The sequence below is a fragment of the Channa argus genome, chromosome 11 (assembly GCF_033026475.1).
Source record: "Channa argus isolate prfri chromosome 11, Channa argus male v1.0, whole genome shotgun sequence".
Classification (NCBI taxonomy): Eukaryota; Metazoa; Chordata; class Actinopteri; order Anabantiformes; family Channidae; genus Channa; species Channa argus.
In genome coordinates, this window is record NC_090207.1 from 21,223,326 (window position 1) to 21,243,002 (window position 19,677).

At 40.2% G+C, this 19,677-nt stretch overlaps 1 protein-coding gene across 4 annotated transcripts; it reads left to right on the forward strand.

Annotated features, from left to right (window-relative positions):
• The first annotated feature begins 489 nt into the window (after nt 1-489).
• LOC137136334 (paxillin-like) lies at nt 490-19,433 on the forward strand. Of its 4 annotated transcripts, XM_067521602.1 has the most exons (15): nt 7,837-7,997; nt 9,624-9,666; nt 10,207-10,415; nt 11,029-11,114; nt 11,582-11,721; nt 11,800-11,983; nt 12,838-12,952; nt 13,079-14,356; nt 15,264-15,530; nt 15,676-16,062; nt 16,237-16,386; nt 16,483-16,656; nt 16,736-16,817; nt 16,909-17,057; nt 17,204-19,433. In XM_067521602.1, the coding sequence occupies exons 1-15, from the start codon at nt 7,986-7,988 to the stop codon at nt 17,468-17,470; spliced, it is 3,543 nt and encodes a 1,180-aa protein (XP_067377703.1). In that variant the 5' UTR covers nt 7,837-7,985; the 3' UTR covers nt 17,471-19,433. The 4 variants fall into 4 exon arrangements, with proteins under 4 accessions (XP_067377704.1, XP_067377706.1, XP_067377703.1 ...); XM_067521603.1 differs by lacking the exons at nt 7,837-7,997; nt 9,624-9,666 and adding an exon at nt 490-650; XM_067521604.1 differs by lacking the exons at nt 13,079-14,356; nt 15,264-15,530; nt 15,676-16,062 and having other exon boundaries at nt 7,971-7,997.
• Nucleotides 19,434-19,677: the final 244 nt, after the last annotated feature.

Here is a 19,677-nt window from a genome sequence, read left to right on the forward strand (position 1 = left end):
TTGATGAAAAACAAATGCTTTTACTAATCTTTTACATTTTAATAAGTCAATCCAAACTTTTCCACCTAATGGTATATACACATTGCATTCCAATGTTTTACACATCTGATCATAAATATATACAGTCATGAACAGTAACAGATTCACTGCGTGTATAAACCTTTCACTGACTAGACAAAGCTGGCAGCTTCTTTTCTTTCTGCATCACTTACATAAAAACCTCAGCAAAGATGTATTATTTCAACATATAAATACTGTAAGACTGCAAACATCCATTATTTTTTATCACCACCTGGTTAGGTGCTGATTTTCTTTTGTACATCTATCTATCTATCTATCTATCTATCTATCTATCTATCTATCTATCTATCTATCTATCTATCTATCTATCTGTCTGCCTGTTTGTCGGTCGGTCGGTGCAGTTGCAGCGTTTGGCCGCTAGGTGTCTCTCAAAGATGAACTTTAATCACGGCGCGCGCTCTTGAAAACTACACATGCACAAACAGAAGCGCGTTCACGGGAGCTATCCTGACCAACTTCCAGGGCAGCAGTGAAGGAGTCCTGTGAATTCAGACTTCGTAAGGTCGAGAAGCTCACCAAACGCGAGACGGTCACAGGTCAAAGCCAGGCACCAACCATGGACGATTTAGGTGAGTAATAAAAGAAAAAACCCTCTGTGTTTTCTTCCAGCCCTCAGTGAGGAGCGGATAGCAGGGTGGAGGAGTCAACGTTACGAAGAGATTTGATGTTGAGAACAGTTTCTGTGTCAGTGTAGACCTGTTGCTCTGAAAAAGCTAGTCCAAATCTGCCACAAATGTTAGAGTAAAGTGTAGCTAGGCGAACGTGCGGTACATTTCCTATTTTATCCACTTTGTTTTATATAATTACTGTAGTAACTTAGCAGCTGGACCCCGCTAGTCTTTACCAACGTCTCCTTTTAAACTGTTCCCCTGTGAAGTAGCATTATTGTTTCTGCTAATGATACTTATCTTATAGAGCCGCCTGTTGTAATCTGTATGTGTGTCAGAGAGAGAGAGTGGGGGGATTTGGTTGACAATGTCCCATCGAGTTAAACACATTACCTCCTCAACTTTTACCCCCAGGCTGTTCATTCCAGCTTTGAAGTGGTTGTAGTCAACAGGCCTCCCCTTTTAGACTGCTCAGTACAGCACAATGTGAGCTCAGCCCTGGCTTGGCTTACTGTATTTAAGTCAGATGGAGCTGACTTAACTCCTAGTGATACTTTGGTTAATTACTGACTATACAATCCATTTTGTCATGAGTAAAGTTAAAAAAAAAAACATTTAGAAAACGCCAGTAGAAAGAAAGTTAACTCATTGTAGGTAAAGGTGCTGAGGACACTTCCTGCAGGATGTAACGCAGGATATAAAATATTAGTGTGATGGTCGTCTGGCCTCACTATTATCTGATTCTTTTACAGGGCAGAAGTTTATGTATTATATTATAAAGATCTAGGTATTACAGACTTCAAACAGGTGAAATAGTGTAAACACTCATAAGCTATACATACAAGCTTGATATACTGATAAATTATTTCACATAAAATTTGCAATGCTTTTAAATCTTATTTTAAAGATTCATAAACTAACTTTATTCTATCAGCTAAATGCAAGTACGAAATAATTTCACTCTTTCATAACTATTACAAACTACTCTGGCTCCTATAATAGAAAGTGACCTGTAATAGTCTAGTTTGGTCACGTGACCATCACGTGATCACGTGATTTTTGCGGGCTGTTTTTGCGATCTAAGATTTAGTTTACAAAATACAAGAAAATGCCCATCACCAAAGTTCTGTTTCAATAGTCAATGATAATCAATTCAATGTAATCTAATCTGAGAAGAGCAGCAGATCCTTACATTGCAGTGATGGAACCATGTTTATTTATTTATTCAAATCAGTTAAATAAATTGCTGATGATTTATTTTTTCTGTTCTGTTAAAATCTGGTCTTTACCTAATGTACCTGCGTTGATAACAGTCAACTAATTCTTATGCCTCAATAACCAGTCACCTCTTAAGTTCACTAGCCCTTGACCTTTGGCACTGAACCTCTAAACTTCTAATTTTGTTGTTAGTCTTCATCAGCTGGTCTGTTTGCTATATTTACCTTTCTAATTCAGAATAAATTGCCTGTTGTGTAGAAATGCTGTGCAGAGGCATTAAAATTAATTGGTGAATTGTTTAAGTGGGGAGGTGATGGGCCACATTTTGAGCTTTGCGTGCTGTGAGAATACCTCCAGGGCACATTAGATGCTCAAGCTGCCATCGGCCAGTGAAAGGACTGATTGTTGTTTTAGAGGGAGCCTGTAGTCTCACTGAAGCAGCGTGAACAGCAGGCTGAAGGAGGGGGTGAGGCTGCTGTGGAATGTCGAACATCACTCACAGTCCAAGGCCAAATACTCTATGGGTCATGACTCACCTCCTACCACTACTCTCAGCTCCATGTGTACTGCCATCACAGAGAGGTCTGTTAGCTTCTTCCTCAAACATGGGTCTTATGATAATTGCAAAAACTTAGAAATCATTATAAATGTGTTTTGAGCTTGAGGTCTGGATGTCAGCCAGTCAAAGAAATGTGACGATAAATGGCTTTCTGTTGCTCTACTGTTAAGATGTAAACATTTTGCACGTATGTTGCCACAGACCACTCCCACACTCTCTCTAAAAGTTCAAAAACAGACCATGATAAATATTTGCATATACTTCATGACTGTGGTTCTCATTACTTCCAGTAAACGCCCAGCTTAATATTCCCATAGGTTCTAGTCTTAATGCTCCCTGGTGATTGACAGGTCTACATGGAGATGTTTGGAAACCTGATCTGAACCCACTCTTTCATGTTCTTTCTGTCTGTCTATATCGATCCGCATGCTTTGCTTACCCCTCGAGGAAGGGAATTCCCTCAGCAGAATGTAAGCTCTCTTCCACTGTGTACCTCTGAGTCAGAGTTTTCCAGAGGTTTTCTCCCACTAGTCTCATAGTCCGGGCCAGATCGCAGCTAGGACTTGCCGCACTATATGGCCCAGGGGACAAGTCCTCAACCAGATGTGACCCTTAAATCCCACGTGATAGTGTCTCGTATGTTTTGTCTCCTACTCTTGTGTTTCATGTTGTGGAGGAGTGGAGTTTTTGTGAGATCATCACTTGACTTTCTGTGAATTCCTCAGCATTGTGTTAGATTCAGGCAGACTGACCTCACTGGGATCTGTTATATTTTGCAGACACATAGAGGACTGTGTGTATCAACAGGAGGCTATGCGGCCATAAACGGTTAAGGCTGGTAAACGTGACTTTTGTAAACACCCAGCAGTTCTCCTGGTACTACTGACACTGTATCGGTGTCAGTAGTTTTGCAGAGGACAACCTTGTAGTTACTAGGCTGGAGTAACTGTTGGCTGAGAAGTAAGCAGCATCGTCTTAATATGTTTACAGCATTTGCACAGCATACCAAAAGATCTTAGAAGGTCTTTAGTGGTTTCTGTGTATGAGAGTCTCAGCAGCTCAGAGTTAGTGTTACCAGCTATCATCGCCCCTTGAAAGCTGCAAGGTTAGTGCATACCACCTCTAACCAGTAGGCACGTCTGCTTTACTACAGGGAAGCTCTTAACTGTAAATCATTTCTGTTACTGAGTCCCACACCCATCCTGTTCTGGGTCTAGGGAAGAGTAAGCTGCATGGCTGACCTCATCGCTTAGGCAACAGACCCTGCCCCACATCCTCAGGAAACAGGACAAAAACAATGAGCAGTGTCCATGCTGGAGGCCAAATAACACTGGTAAAGGGGGCAGCTGTGGGCGTTGAGTCTGTAATCCTGCTGCTAGAACAGGGTTTTCACCATTGAATCTTGTAGTACCACATTGTAGCTTAACTTGTTGCACTTTCTTCTATGCCATCCTTTTTGTTTCCTGGCCTTGTATCTTGGCTCCGTGAACACTGCTGACTATATTCCTGATAGGTCTGGGTAATGTAGCAGGAATTTGAGTACTTGCTGGATTCTTCAAACATTATTCAAACTTTGGGGACAACTGAGGGCATGTTAAAAGGCAAAAGAACTTCATATCAGTAAACGGCACCCTTCTGTTTTTTAATTATATTGCCATACACTTTCAGTTTTGAGTCTACGGTGTTCACAATTCATCACTGTGACTGGGTATCAAGCTTTATTATTTTTAAATATTTAAATAAAATGTATTTGTAGCTAGTGTTGTTGGGAAGCTTAATCCAATTGTTAAATCCATCAGAATCTTGTTGATGGTTTTTTATTGACCTGCTCTTCCATGGGTTGTCTGTTAGAATGGAGCATGGCTTGGTGTTTGTTACAACAGAGACAACACTGTCTTTCTTTGAGGGTCTTTCTCATTCTATCCACTTATGGCACAAAAGATCATGACATATGGTCCTCACACACTAAAATTGTGTCCTCAGTGTTTGGCCGTTACATCAGTCTTTAGACTTTCCTCTGTCTCTGATTTACTGGTCTGCGGGGAAGTGGTTTTATTTTGGATTAGCGCTCTCTTAAGGGCAGTGTCATCTTTCAGATATGGGGCTGCTTGGCAGGGTATTTTTAGGTAAGATTATTTTCAAGTAATCGTTTGTAGATGTTTCTGTTTTTCTGATAGTAGTGCACTCATTCATCCTTTGTCTGTATGATCTGGGAGTTAAAGTGTACAAACAGGTGACCATTTATAAGCTGCAAGGCTTGATATGTATTTAAACATTACATGTTTTATTACTTGTTGCTGATGGTTAATTTTACTGTCATTCAGTGACATTTTCTGTTTCTCTCTCTGGTTTATTCCCAGCCTTTCTCACTGGCATTTCTCACTCCACCCCTCTCCCAGGCCTCTGCCTGTCTTCTTTGATATAAATATCGTGTTGGGCTGGACTGATGGGGTAGGGTTTCGGTTTCTGGCTGTGGCCAGTTCTGCTCTTTTGCTCCTTGTCTATAAACAGGTGAGCTTTGGTGACCCTGGTGGCCCATTGTTGTTGCCCACATGCTAATAGTAAAGCTTAGACGGCCTTGATTCTTTTGTGTCTGTCTACATTGTACTCTACGCTCTATGGGAAATTTGCAGTAAAAACATTGACATTTTCCTTATCCTGGAATTTAAAGCATGCTGTAGTGTAGTGAGTTGGTCCTGCAATTGTCAACACGCTGAGGGCGGAGGAGGGCTTTTAACCTAGAATCCTACAGTAATGGTGTGTTTTGCTTCAGTAGATTTTATTTCAGTGCTTTATTTTGATTGCAGTTAGCACAGGTGACATGTAAAATTATGTTTCATAGTCATTATAGATTAAGAAAATCATATGTACCCCTCCCAGAGCCACCTCCCTTTGTCCTCGCCTAATTGTTTTCATGGTCCAAAGCGGATAGAGGAATGTGTGGAATTCTCCATGCACCTTAGCTTCCATCTGATAAACAGTGCACGTCCATGATAGAGGCTTAGGTGGGGAGGGGGTGTGCACAGGCAAGATTGTACATGTTCCCATTGCCACAAAAATGTGTACAGTACCCACATAACTGTAGAGCTGTTTGTTGAACATGATGAACATTAGTTACAACGTGTGACCGCAGATAATTCTCTTGTCAGACTGAGCTACTGTTAGAGTAAATCTGTGTATTGTTCAACTGAGGTTCGATGAATTCATCTTGAATTATCAGTCCAAGCCATGCTCTTTCTGATGACAGCTTTATTTCTCCAGACCTTGCACAGTGGCCTATTGAATCAGGATGTTGTTAGAGCAGAATTGGACTTTGTCCATTGTGGTTCCTACCCCCTGTCTGGAATGGAAAAGATTAGGCCATTACTTGGCTGACTGTACATGTTTGCATTCTTAATACTCCTAACCCTTGGTGGACTAGACTCTTCTGAGGCTGACAAAAGGCCCTTCATGGTAAACCCATGGTTGTCCTATAAAGTAAACTAAGGGAAGCAGGATAAATTCAGTAGCATCTTCAATCTTTATCCTTTTATGAGTGGTAGTAAATTATATCAAAGAGATCTGTGTAATGGTCATCAAGAAGTGAGTGTGCAATTCAGGCCATAAAAGGATGTAAGCTGGTCATTTTGGAATCTGTAACTATACTTTTTCTGCAGCTAAACATAAACAGGTATGACTGTGTTAGAAATCGGCCCTGTTCTGATCTTTCCTAATATAGAATTAGCAGAATCCATGGTGGTACATCTCCCACTGTGATTATAGTGCCGTCTGTGTTTAGGCTGTGACTAGAAATTATTTTATATTGTCATCTGTTTTCAGTTTTAATGTTGAATAAAAAGTTTAAAAATCTCCTAATTTCGGAATTTTGGAAAGCCGAATTACTTTGTCTGACCTTTAGTATTAAATTCAAAGATTTCTAGATTACAGCCAATCACCTTGCACCATCTAGTGAATGAACTTACTATGTATTTATTACGTTGATTCTCTAGTTGTTTCCAATCTGATTCATGTCTTTTCAAAATCCCATATGAGTAGTTCAACTTCCTGCCCAGATTTAGCTCTGAGAGTGAAGGGCTGAAAGCAGCACCTACTGTAGACTATATCAGTTTTTACTCATACTGGTCTAATGTTCTACAATCAAAGACACTGCTGTGGTCAAATAAAACCTATACCCTAGAGGATTTAAGCTATACTGTGTCTTATTTCTGAAAAAGGATGGAAGAAAAACACAATGCACGATAGATGTCCTCTATGAAACTTTATTCTGGACCTCATGAGCCTGGGCCCAAATCAGGCTTGTAGAATCAGCAGGTAGGAGCAAATGCAATGAGCCCAAACACTGTTGCATTTACATATTTACATTGTACACTTAGTAATTTAGCAGATGTTTTTATCCAAAGCAACTTACAAGTGAGGTACATAGCAAGCAGAAATCTAAGTCAAGGAAAAAACATCAAAGCAAAGTCCCATCAGAAAAGTGTTTACATTTCATGAGATGCAAGTGCAAGACAGAGCAGAAAGGAAGTTTTTTTTTCTTAGATTGGATTTAAGTGCATAGGAAGGTGCAGAAGAGTTTGCTGAGCGTGCAGAGTTTGGTAGCTCGTGCCACCGTCGTGGGATCATTGGGCTATTGTAGAAGGAGTTTAAAAAAACTTGGCTCTATCTACAAGTGTTTGGAAATCATTATGGCTCCCCTGTCTGTCTTGGTCACCGAGAACTCTCTAGGAATACATTACCATAAGTGGTATGTCTTGGGGCATTTCTGAGACCTGCTACAAGAGAAATGTGAATCTAAATCTAAAGCTTATACTCAATTTTTAGATGAGTCACCTTTGACCCAGAACCAGTTGTGGTATTTTTCTATCTGGGTTCTTTGTTTTATGACTGACAAAGTCAACTTCAGTAAGGCCTTGTTTTACATGTCAGCACCAGGTGCAGATTATTTTGAGCTGGTTGTGATATTTCAGCACATTTGCACAGACATAGGCTACTCACTGAGCTTACTGCTTTAAATATGCTTGTGCTCCCTTGTGGTTCATTTCAGACTTCATGACTTAAACATCTAGCTGATGGGAAGAATCTCCCTCTGGACTGACAATGAAGTGTAACTGAACATAGAAAGTAAAAGACGTCTGTGTATATAACAATTTACCTTTACACCTGTTCCTATTGTGACAGAAGTTAACTGTTTCTAAATGTAACATACTGTAACAACAAGCAAAATGGAAAGTTAAAATCCTGTTTACCATATTCATACTTTAAATTCAGATTTGTTGATAAGTTGGCACTAAATGGGTAGCTTTTCATTGTGTCTGGGGTGCTGTGGGATTATTGTTAGTATTTAGATTCTGTCACCCAGTTTTGGCTCTCAAACCACTCCCCCGGGAACAGTGCCACCACGTCAGTGCTCCTTGCTGCTCACACCATCTTTGTACTGCTGTCTGACTGCTTCACACTTTTGTGCACATAATCCTGGCTGAAGGATATTACAGTAACAGCAGTTGTGAGAGTCGACAGTAATGAAAGAACAGGTACTGGACCTTCTGACATTTTAAGAGCTTTATGTTGCTGAAGGTTTTTCACTGCTATTTTTTATTTTTTTTTGTCTTATACAGTTACATAATTGTAATGGTTGTTTTATTGATTGTTGTTAAAAAAATGTATGTTGAAAAAGGCAAACAAAGAGCTTAGATATTCTGTTGCTACTCTGACTTTATTTATGATAAGTCTATTGGTCTTATGGTTAGTTGATTGAGACTAGTATGGATGCAATGTCCTTTACACTGAGCAATAAGTTGCCGTCATCAATGTATGTATTTTGTATATATTGTTTTAAATTAAGTTAAAATTGTACTTTCTTGCTGAGTTGTAGGCTTCCAAATTAGTTTAAAATAATGGTGTATTATTTTGAAATGTAAATTACTTCTACCATAAAGAAAAACATTTATTAAATTTATAGTGATCACATTACTTGTAAAAAACTCAAGGTAAGACAGGAAGTAAAGTGGTTTATATTTATATTTGCTTGGGCAGTTTTCCACCATGCTTTCATGGCTTTATAAGCTTAAATGTGCAGTGATTCCTTGAAGCAGACTAGTCCAAGTATGCAGCCAATGATTGCAGTCTATTCTGGATGGGCTGAGGATGGATTGGGTGATGTAAGAGTCTATTTTGTTCCTGCGTTCTTCACTCTGGAGAGTCAGCAGGGTAAAGCTGGACCCCCTTAACCCTGGACAGCAATCAGAAACACTGTCCATTTTCTTTTGTCCACATTACAGCTTTCCTGTAAAGTTCACATTCTAACAAAACAAAGACTAATCAGTGACACAAATATGTTATTTATACCTAAGTTGTATCATTATAGCTCAAAGGTACAGTAGCTGAAATTGTCAGTATGACTTTATTTATGGATTTAATGAAGGCCTAATGTTGTGCGGTTATGGTAACTGGGCCTAACTTTAGTCTTGAACGATTTGCACTAAGGGGAAATATACATTTTTTTGATGACAAGTCGGAATAAGAAACTAGCACAGACTCATGACCATTGTCTGTGTTTAGCTTGACGTTTTGGTTGTACCCATCAGAAACTCAGAGTTTTATTTTTTGAGCCAATACCTTTTAATATCAGGTATTTGCTGATACAATTCAGATCTGATGCTTACTTTTACATTACTCATTAAATACATATCCTACATTGGATACATGTATTTTTCAGGGTCTACATGATCCAAAGTTTAAAAGCTTAAATTATTGACAGAATGTACGAATTTCAGACTTTACCGGATTCTCTACTGTGAAGATATACTACTCTTAGATTTTGTGAAGCTCCATATTTTCATGATAGCAGTGTGTATCTTGGGTCTTAGTAATGTAATTTAAAGTACTTTCAAACCAACTCCCTCAACTGCTCAAATTGGCACCATATTGTTAGCAATGTAATTAGACAGGGTTTGTTACATCTGGCCATCTGTCATTTCTCTTGTCTTAAGGCTTTTTTTGTTCTGGTTTAGGCTTGTAGTGAACAGCTGACTCCCAAAACTTTTTATATTCCTCATTTTCTTCATATTCCTAAAGGTGGTTCACAGACAAGTTAGTCGTTGAGCAGTTTTTATGACCACCCATTTCCGACAGTTTGCTAATTGCTTGTCTTTTTAAAGTCAAACAACCTCCATGTGACTGAGGACAATCCACAACTAGCAGGTAAATCTAACAATGTAGACTGCAAAGATCCTGGTGTCTGTATTTTCTTTCTCTTGTTGCTGTTTTTTAAAACATTTTTAACTTTGGTCTTTAACTTCGGTGGCAGCTTGTCTAAATTGTCTGAATGTCCTCCAGGTGAGGATAAACCATGGCAAATGTTTGAAGTGTAATCCAAATGTGGCACTGTAAAACTAAAAATAGATTGGGACTGGATGCACTTTAATTTAGTCTTGAACGACACTGATACTAATTCTTGGTATTGGATGGGGACGTGTCTACCTGAACATCAGTGACCTCTGAACATCCAACAATCCCAAATAATCCAATATGTTTTCAGGTTAAAATATTTTTTTAAATCAAAATAAGATGGGTGGTCAAGCAACACTAATAGCTGCTGCTAAGATTTATTTGACATCTACTACTTTGATTTGTACAATAAATAATTTTTTTTGTTAAGTACCAGATTTGTTTCTTATGCTGTAGTGCACCTATCAACCAAACAAATCAAACGACAAATTAATTTATTTATTTTTTTACTAGACGCCTTGCTGGCAGACTTAGAATCTACTACATCCCACATCTCAAAACGGCCAGTGTTCTTGCCCGATGAGACCCCGTACTCCATCCCTACTGGAGGACAATCGTATCAGGATGTGTCGGTTCCACCTCCAGTCCCTCCTCCGCCCTCAGCCGAGGCCCTGAATGGTACCCTTATAGAAAAATTGGACTCCCACCACTCTTCTCAGCAGGTAAGTCATGTCACAGTAGGTCATTTTACAGTTACCTCTCACTAATCTAACTCATTGGATGGCATTTTATTTCTAGCATTTTTGCCATTGTCACGTGATCAAAATCTCAAATAGATTGATCTATTGACTCAGATATAAGAATATCAGCAAATAACAGGACACATCACAATTAGATAAGCCCTGATAAATCCATCAATCCATTATCTGTAACTGCTTGTCCTGTGTAGGGTTGCAAGGCGGCTGGAGCCTATCCCAGCTCTCATAGGGCAAGAGGTGGGAACATCCTGGACAGGATACCAGACTATCTCAGGGCCAACACTGAGAGACCTACACAGACAGACAACAATTCACACTTACATTTACACTAACATTCACACCTACGGGCAATTTAGACTTCCTGGTAAAGCTAACAATCATGTCTTTGGACTGTGGGAGGAAACCAGTGTATTCAGAGGAAGCCCATACAGGCACAGCGCTGTGCTGCTCGTCCTGATATATAAACTCAAAACTCAAGTGAAAATTCAAATGTTTTTAACCTGTCTTCCCACTTTTCAGTGCCATAGTATGACTGACCCACTGACTAACTGATGACTGATTGATGTTTTCCTTTCAGTCCCTTGGTTCGCCCCAGAAGAGTTCATGGTCCAGGGACAGTAGCAGCTCTCCGTTGTCTCACATTGAAGAGGACCACGTATACAGGTAGGCTTTAAAGTCATCAGTTATTGGATGTATAATTAAATAATAAAGTTATATTCAGTGTTACTAACCAAAATACAGTGTATATATTCTTCAGTTCTAAGGAGTGTATATAATTTACCTCCATGTTTGATAGTTTGTCTATGCTTCATTGCATCTTACTAATTTAAAACATAAATTATGATAACATGATGGCAGTTACAGTATGTGTTTACCATCACAATGATAGAAATGAAATGTTGAACCCACTTGCTCCATAGTGCCAATTGACAGAACCCCACAGAATACCTCCAATCCATCAATCCAATATCTGTTACCGCAAACTCCACACAAAAAGGCCACGGGGTGCAAACCTGCAACCTTCTAGCTGTAAGGCTGCAGCGCTAACCACTCCATCACCGTGCAGCCCACAGAATACCCTTTAAGATAAAAATATGTTGCTTTTTTACCTGTAGTTTTCTGTCTCTCAGTTTTCCAAACAAACAGAAATCATCAGACTCATCAACTCCAGCCATGACCTCTGCCTTGGGCAGTAACCTCTCAGAGCTTGATAGGCTTTTGTTGGAACTCAATGCTGTGCAGCAGAGCTCCCCTTCATTCCCCACCACAGGTAGACACACAGGTAGCCCTTTGCTTTATAAGCTCCGTTTGTGCTGAGCAGATTTAGTTGTACTGTTATTGTCCACAGAGGAGGCCAGTCCACCCTTACCATCTTGCAGCATCACCCACTATGAGAATGGCAGCGCTCCTGACATCTTGGTAAGCGCTCCTCCTCAGGAAAAACCCAAGAGGAATGGAATAAAATTGGATGAGACCCGTCCCACTGTTGAGAGTCTTCTGGATGAGCTGGAGGGCTCAGTGCCTTCACCAAGGTACTGACAGCTGCAGCTTTAGATGCATGTGCTGTTAAAAAAACACACTACATTCATAAATAGTGACAGATGTAATAATTGTTTAAATGTGGATAATGTAACATACTTTTGGACCATCTTCTGTTAAAGGCGTATCTGGTGTTATATTAATTTGTCTAAACAAAATGCAGAAGTAATATAGATAAGTAAAAATGAAACTAGAGCTTAAGAGATAAGTTAAAACGTTACTTTTGGGCCTAGTCATTGTCATTCTAAAATTGGACTAATGTGGGGCAAGGATTTCCGTTGTTGTCCAACCATCTGCCAATGATATATGGGTCAATTCATGCCGAATTGTGGGAAAAAGTATACATGCTTTGAAACCCAAACCCAGTGAGCTCATAGTTTGGGTGCCGCTATATCATTGAGCATATGTGGCTGTCTTTGCCTCCGTCTTTTAGTTTTTCTTCCAAAAGACAAAAGAATAGTATTGACAGTGTGCTAATTTCTTCAAATAACCTAATTTCACATGGTGGTTAAAAAAAACTATCTTGTTTGTTTTATGGGCTTTTTTGCATTAGAAACACAGACGATTGATGAATTGTCTCTTCAGAGGGCAAGAATATGCATATGCTTGCAGATAGTCAGTTAATGCTCAGTGTCCAATAGCAAGTCTTAGTAGGGGATGTGGGGTAATAGAACACCTATTGGAGCTTCTTTCCCTAAAGTTAGTGTGACATGTAAGAACTAGAGAAAAGGTTTAGCTTCTCATAAAAAATCTTGTGGGAATTTAGGAATGTTTGGTATTTTCAGATCTGCAGTTAGCAAGGTTTTAATGTTTGTGTGTAATTACAAATCCTATATTTTTTTCCCAGCCCCTCCTCTCACCACAGTGATTTGGACACACCCTCCCAGCAGCAATCCAGAATTTCAGCTTCCTGTGCCACTAGAGAGCTAGATGAGCTGATGGCCTCTTTGTCTGACTTTAAGGTAAAAAGAGTGGATCATGTTTGTCCAGAAAAAGCTAGAAGGTCTTTTGTAACCTCTCCTGTCATTTTCTCAATGATTTCCCCTGTTCTCTTTATCTACTTACTCTCTCATTTTTCTGTCCTCTAGCCCAGTAGTATGGGCTCTCTGCTGGACCCAGCAACAGCTACTTCCAGTTCTCCTCATCCTCCAGTCTCTTCCTCCATCACCCCAGTGGTCTCTCCTTTCCTTAGTGTCTCCCATTCATCTGGCTGTGCTTCTCCTTTGTTCTCTTTGCCTACTGTTTTAGAGTTACACATAGAGGAGGACAGAGGAGACAATGGTGTGTCAGTGCACCATCCGAAGCAACTCCCTCCAGCCAGTCCTCTGTCCTCACTCTCTGCAACCAGTGACTTAGACCTCAGTTCTCTCATAGATGTCTCTGCCACCATGCTGTCATCCCAAACCAAGTCTCTGCTAGTCCTCTGCCAGTCTTCCTCTAACTCCAACTTAATGAGAAATAGCCCTAGCCCCTCAAATGCCACCAGCACCCCCTCACTTACTTCTGTTAACACCGTCCTGGATCACAAATCCTGCAAGTCCCCTAGTCCATCTGTAGAACGGGTCTCACCCTTTAGTACTGGCAAATCCCCATGTGGTCCAGAGACTATGAGCAAAGGTTCTGCTTCTTGTAATGACCTTGATTTGAATTTCTCTACTTCGCCTCCTTCAAAAGACCCCACCCCGCCTCTTTCAGCTCCTTTACCCCTTCCTACTTCTGTTTCTGTGTTTGCACCTTCTGAAAATGCTTCCCTAAAAAAATCCTCACCATCACCAGTCTCTGTACTGACAGCCACCTCTCCACTGAGCTTCACTGGCAACAGCGGACAGCACTTGGAGCCAGCATCTTCAGCCCAAAGAGACAGCCCCCTTGCAGTACAGCAACTGCCAATACTAGAACCTTCTCTGGATGAAGCACTAGATAAGCTGCTGGCATTGGGTTTTGCACAGAATCACACCACAGCAGATGTGGAAGAACCAAGGTTGCCACAATCGCTGGACAGAGGAATGGAAGAGGTGCATGAGGAGCTCATCCTACCCATGGACAGAAACAGTGTGCAGCCTGACACATTCACCAGTGCCACTAATACCATCACGGACGATTCAGTAGATGGAGGCACTGATGGTAACGGAGATCTAGACTGGGCTGATGAGGAGCTGTCCGTGTCATTTCATGATGGACTGGATGGCACCATGACGCCTTACACTGAGAGACCGTACACAGATGGCAGCATGACCCCACTGACAGAGGCCAGCTGGATGGATGACTCCATGACACCATCTTCATGCCCAGGGACGCCTGATGTCACTCTGGACCTGCCCCTTCTGCAGACTCCCAGTATAGACAGAGTCTCTGCATCTGGACATGTATGCATCTTCACTCCTGCCTGACCTAATGTTTTGCAGGCTGCTGTTGCTTGTGAGACTGATGCTCTTTTAAAGGCTAGTGGCTGCTTTGATGGTTCTCTCTCCTAATGTTTTTGAAAAGTTAGTATAAAGTAATTATCTTCAAGTAAACTCAATTAGGCTATATAATTTTTACTTTGTCATTTAAAAAACACAATGGTTTGTCAAACCATGGTTAGCAGTTTCATGAAAACTTAAGACAATTATGATTTTCACCATTACATTATTTCAGTTATCAAATATGCAAAAGTCCCAACTTCTCAAATGTAATGTTTTGCTGCATTTCTTTTATATCAATTTAAGTTTTAACAAAAGTAATTAATAGATCAATTAAATCATTTAATGCTAAAACGGTAAACTGCAAATCCATTGATAATTTAAATGAGTTGAAGCAGAACTGGTAAACTTCATAGAGGGTAATGAGTTGCCATAATTTGTTTGTGTAGTAACTAGGATATGGACAAAAAAAATTTGTCAAAAAGTAAGAATCTGAAATAATATATTGGCAGGCTGGGGCTTATGCAATAGAGGCTAGCTTTGAAAGGAAGCAGGACTTTATTAATGAAGAGTTTTAGCTCACTGATCACTCACTGTTACCAGCACTTACATATAAACCGAAATATGCAGACTACCTGTTGGACCAGGCTTGAGTGAAGTATCCTAACATGGTATCTTGTGAAGCTGATGTAAGCATGGAAGAAGTGCATGAAATGTGACCATAAACTCACTGACCACTGCATCGCACCTTGAGAGTGAATTAAAAACTCATAGTTTATGTGACTCACCTGCTGCTGCAGAGCTCTGCTGTGTGACTGCTTTAGCTGGTTTGTGACTGGACGTATGATGAGCTGCTCACCATCCTCCTCAGATAAAATCAGTGATTAGACGCACAAAGGAGACTCCCAACGTGCACCCCATGTACCGAGATGGTCACCTGCGTAGGAAGATGGGACCCATCATTGTGAACAAGAATAGTTCTCAAGACCGCCTCATAGAGGAGCTTCAGGGGAAGCTCGGGATCGGCCGCTCAGAACGGCGGCGCAAACAGTCTGATGACTGGCTAACTGAGGGTGTCGTCGTCACATCCAAACCCCAGCGTTTCCGTCCTGATGGTGCCCCCAGTGAGGTCGACAAGGTTGGCTTCAGTGTGTTCACCAGTTTTCCCAGATAATATTTTCCCGAATAATTCACCTTCAGTGTTACGCACTTTTCCTCTGTGTCTGCCCCTTCTTTCTGTTTTTCTCTCTCTCTTTTTTTCCTTTTTTTTTCTTCTTCTTCAGATCATAATTCCCCCAGAGTCGCCTGTTCCTCTAAGGAAGGCACTCCCTCTTCTCTCTCCCCCTGTCTCTCATCGCCCTCCTATTGTAGAAGAACCTAAGCAACCACTCCCAGTACAGCGTCCTCCTGTCCCTTTACCACCACCTCCTCCTCCACCACAGCCTCCCTACATTCAGGAGTCAGTCCCATCACCTCGGCAGATTATAAAATCTTTCAATCAACACGCCCCAATTCAGGAACCTCCTGCCCCCAAACGAGAGCCCCCTCCTCCTGTTCTTAAAATCCCAACCCATCCTCCACTAGTGCAGCCAGCGACATCACTTCCACCCAAAGTCCTGGTTTCTGTAGGCTGCCAAACAGAGTATGACCCAGTCTTCCCTTCAATGCAGGCATGAACTCCAGTCTCTTATCCCTTCTGTTTTTCACACTTTTAAGAAGCATACATGATTATTATAACCTAAGTAACCTCAGATGTGAACATTTAATTCTGAGTTTATTCTCTTGTCTGTTGAGTTTATGCACATCTTCAAAACATAACTTTGATTGTAACTTAACAATTTCAGATTATGGCCCAAGGCAAAACTGGGCCCCCCACACAGGTTAATAAGCTGGACAACATGCTTGGTAGCCTGCAGTCAGACCTCAACAAACTGGGCGTTCAGACGGTTGCAAAAGGAGTTTGCGGTGCCTGCTGTAAGCCAATTGTGGGACAGGTGTGGTGCTTTTGTTGAAATAATATATCTGGATATAAATAGGTGGTCATTTGAGATTTAAATACACAGTGTACTTGTGGATTTCTCTTTGTGTAGGTTGTGACTGCCATGGGTCGCACATGGCATCCTGAGCACTTTGTGTGCACACACTGTCAAGAGGAGATTGGCTCCAGGAACTTCTTTGAGCGTGAAGGACAGCCCTACTGTGAGAGAGACTACCATAACCTGTTCTCCCCACGATGCTACTACTGCAACGGGCCCATACTGGATGTGAGTCTTAACTGTTTACTGTGTGGACATGTTTGTTGTAGATTACGGTCAGCCACCAATAAATACTGTATCTCTTTAGAAAGTTGTAACGGCCCTGGATAGGACATGGCATCCTGAACACTTCTTCTGTGCCCAGTGTGGATCCTTTTTTGGCCCAGAGGGTACAGTCATTATTTTATAATTTTGTGATTGCTAATACTTTTGTTTATAATGCAGTTGTAAATGTCTTGTCTCTATATCTTTCTTGTGAAGGTTTTCATGAAAAGGATGGAAAAGCTTATTGCAGGAAGGATTACTTTGACATGTTTGCACCAAAATGTGGTGGCTGTGCAAGAGCCATTCTGGAAAATTACATCTCAGCACTGAACTGCCTTTGGCATCCTGAATGTTTTGTTTGCAGGGTCTGTATCATGTACTTCTCTCGTGCTGTTGACAGACGTTTTTTATTTAATGTACCTGAAATTCTTCAGCATTTAATGTTTACAGTGGCTAGATCTTGAAATAACCGTATTAAAGTGACAGCATCTGCTTCTGTCTTTGTCTACAGGAGTGCTTCACTCCATTTGTGAATGGCAGTTTCTTTGAGCATGACGGCCAGCCCTACTGTGAAGTGCACTACCACGAACGCCGTGGCTCCCTGTGCTCTGGTTGTCAGAAGCCCATTACAGGCCGCTGTATCACAGCCATGTCCAAGAAATTCCACCCTGAGCACTTTGTTTGTGCTTTCTGTCTGAAACAGCTCAACAAAGGCACCTTTAAAGAACAAAATGACAAACCCTACTGCCATGGCTGCTTTGTCAAGCTCTTCAGTTAGAAAGTTAGAGGGAGCATTTAACAGAACCACATGTGGGTCAAGGCTTAGATTAGTGTCTAAAGCATCTTTAGCACAGGTAGGGTGAGAATGGGTTTGTTTGTATCTGAGAAAGTATTTTCTGATTGCATTGAAAGTGTGTATGGATTTGGTATGTGCATGTGGTTGAAGCAGCATACTTACTGTCTGTGCCAGACTAAAACACTTTAACATGTCTTTCAGAAATTTAGAAATTGTCCCCTTTTTCCCTAAGAGCTATTTGTGTTTTAAGCTTTTCTGGGTTTTCATTGGGTCTGTAGACCTAAGTATGATGCAGACATATTTAAAGGACATTTATGTTTTTTTTTTTTTTTTGTTTTTTTTTTGGGACCCCCCTCAACATTTAACTAATTAACACAACCAGTCTTTCTTGATATTTTTTGGACTTAAAGCTGCCCTGTCTATTTTGTAAGAATTACAATATTGTGATTTCAAGCCTTTTTAGTTCTTGCCTTTATAGAAAGTGGTGAAATGTTACTGATCAACTTACTCTGTGTGACATTGCTCACTGGTTGAGTGTGTCATTTAAGAAAGTGAAAAGAAAAGCAGGGAACATGTGACCTGTTGATTTTATCCTACAATACTGACTTTTACTTTTTACAACTCGTGAAGGTGAAATGCTTTTAAATACTTTTTCTGTTATAAAGTTGGACGGAGCAGATGTCTAAAAAATTAAAGGCATTTACTGAAAAAGTGCCGAGTCAACTTCATACAATTATTTTGTATGTGTGAAATTGATTCTAGTATTTTACGACTCATTCTTTTAGCCTAAGAAAACACAGTATATTCAGCTTTAGTGTTGATGGCAGAATGTTGCAGAGCTTATTCTATAACTGAATAAACAGTTGAAAAATTACCTTTTACAGAGCACAAACATGTTTTCGCCAAAGGCAAACCATACATGAGTGAATATTTTACGGTGTATGTCAATGAAGAAATGTAGTATATAGCCATCCACCTGTAGCTGTAGCATTCACTCTGTTACATGTTTGAACAAACCTCACATTTTGTGCTGCCAAATCATTCCTTGTCTTTCCACTGCACATAAGAAAAAAACGATTTGAAAACACTTTGTTGAACATGTGTCATACAGTGAAGTTCACCCTCGCAAAGATACTAGAAGTATATTACGTGTCTCTTGAACTCTCATCACTGTGTCTGAGTATATCCTGAGACATGTTTTGTAAATATCCAAAGCAAGCTACATTGTATTCAAGTGCCAACATGCATGAACATGTGTTTAATAACCACTCTTTGGGAAGGCGTCACAAAGATACTTTGATATTTTTGGTGTCATTACTGTATTGATAAGCTGATGAATGTTTTCTATTCTGAAAGTACATAATGAAGGAAAGTATGTACAAGTTGCCTGTGATAATCCAATAACTATGCAACTGGGTATTAACAAATGTGTTTAAGTATCAGTCTTTTATTATTTTTAGTAACTGGCTGTCTGTGCCAATCTGTCAGTACTATGTCTAATAACACTGGCAAAGTCAGCAAAATACTGATAAGTCAACAGTTATGTTTTCAGTCATTAGTCTGAGTCCAGTAAAAATGAAGACTGGTAAGATGAGAGCTTTGTGGTTTGCTAGAAAAAAACCTTAGGACATTTCCCTCAGCATCTGAGTAGCATCTACTGTATGACCACCCAGATGAGTCTGTATGTGGTTAATCTTGACATCCAGGAAATATTTCGGGCCTTTTGTCTTGTTCAGGGATTTATAGAGCCTTACATTTTCCTAACTCTATTTAAGAGATCATGTAACAAGTGTTTTTGAATCAAGTTGGTAGTTATTAACCGAAGCCATACCTTCCTTCTGTCATTTTTGTGTCTGACTTTTTTTTTCTTCACTTTGAATGCTTATAGTTCTGAATAGTGAAATTTAGTCTGATTGTGCAAATAAATTCTGTTTTGCTATCAGAATTGTTTCTAAGAGCTTCAATTGTGTTGTGCTTTCACTAGGTGCACTTGGTAAACACCTTGTAATATTCTGAACATTCTATGCACTGACTTAATAGGATAAATATACATATGACAATGATATTACTAAAACATTCACAGTAGAAAGAAAAGAAAAATTTAGTAATGTAATCATGTTTCCACTGTGAAACAGTGATGGCTATGTCAGTCATGAGACCTTGAAGAGAAATTACTTATTGAGTTTAAT

Bases quoted from the DNA above. Each gene is read 5' to 3' on its own strand.
- LOC137136334 (XM_067521602.1), top strand. The intron at 10,416-11,028 runs GTAAGTCATGTC...TTTTCCTTTCAG, and splicing joins CCCACCACTCTTCTCAGCAG to TCCCTTGGTTCGCCCCAGAA. The intron at 11,984-12,837 runs GTACTGACAGCT...TTTTTTTCCCAG, and splicing joins GGCTCAGTGCCTTCACCAAG to CCCCTCCTCTCACCACAGTG.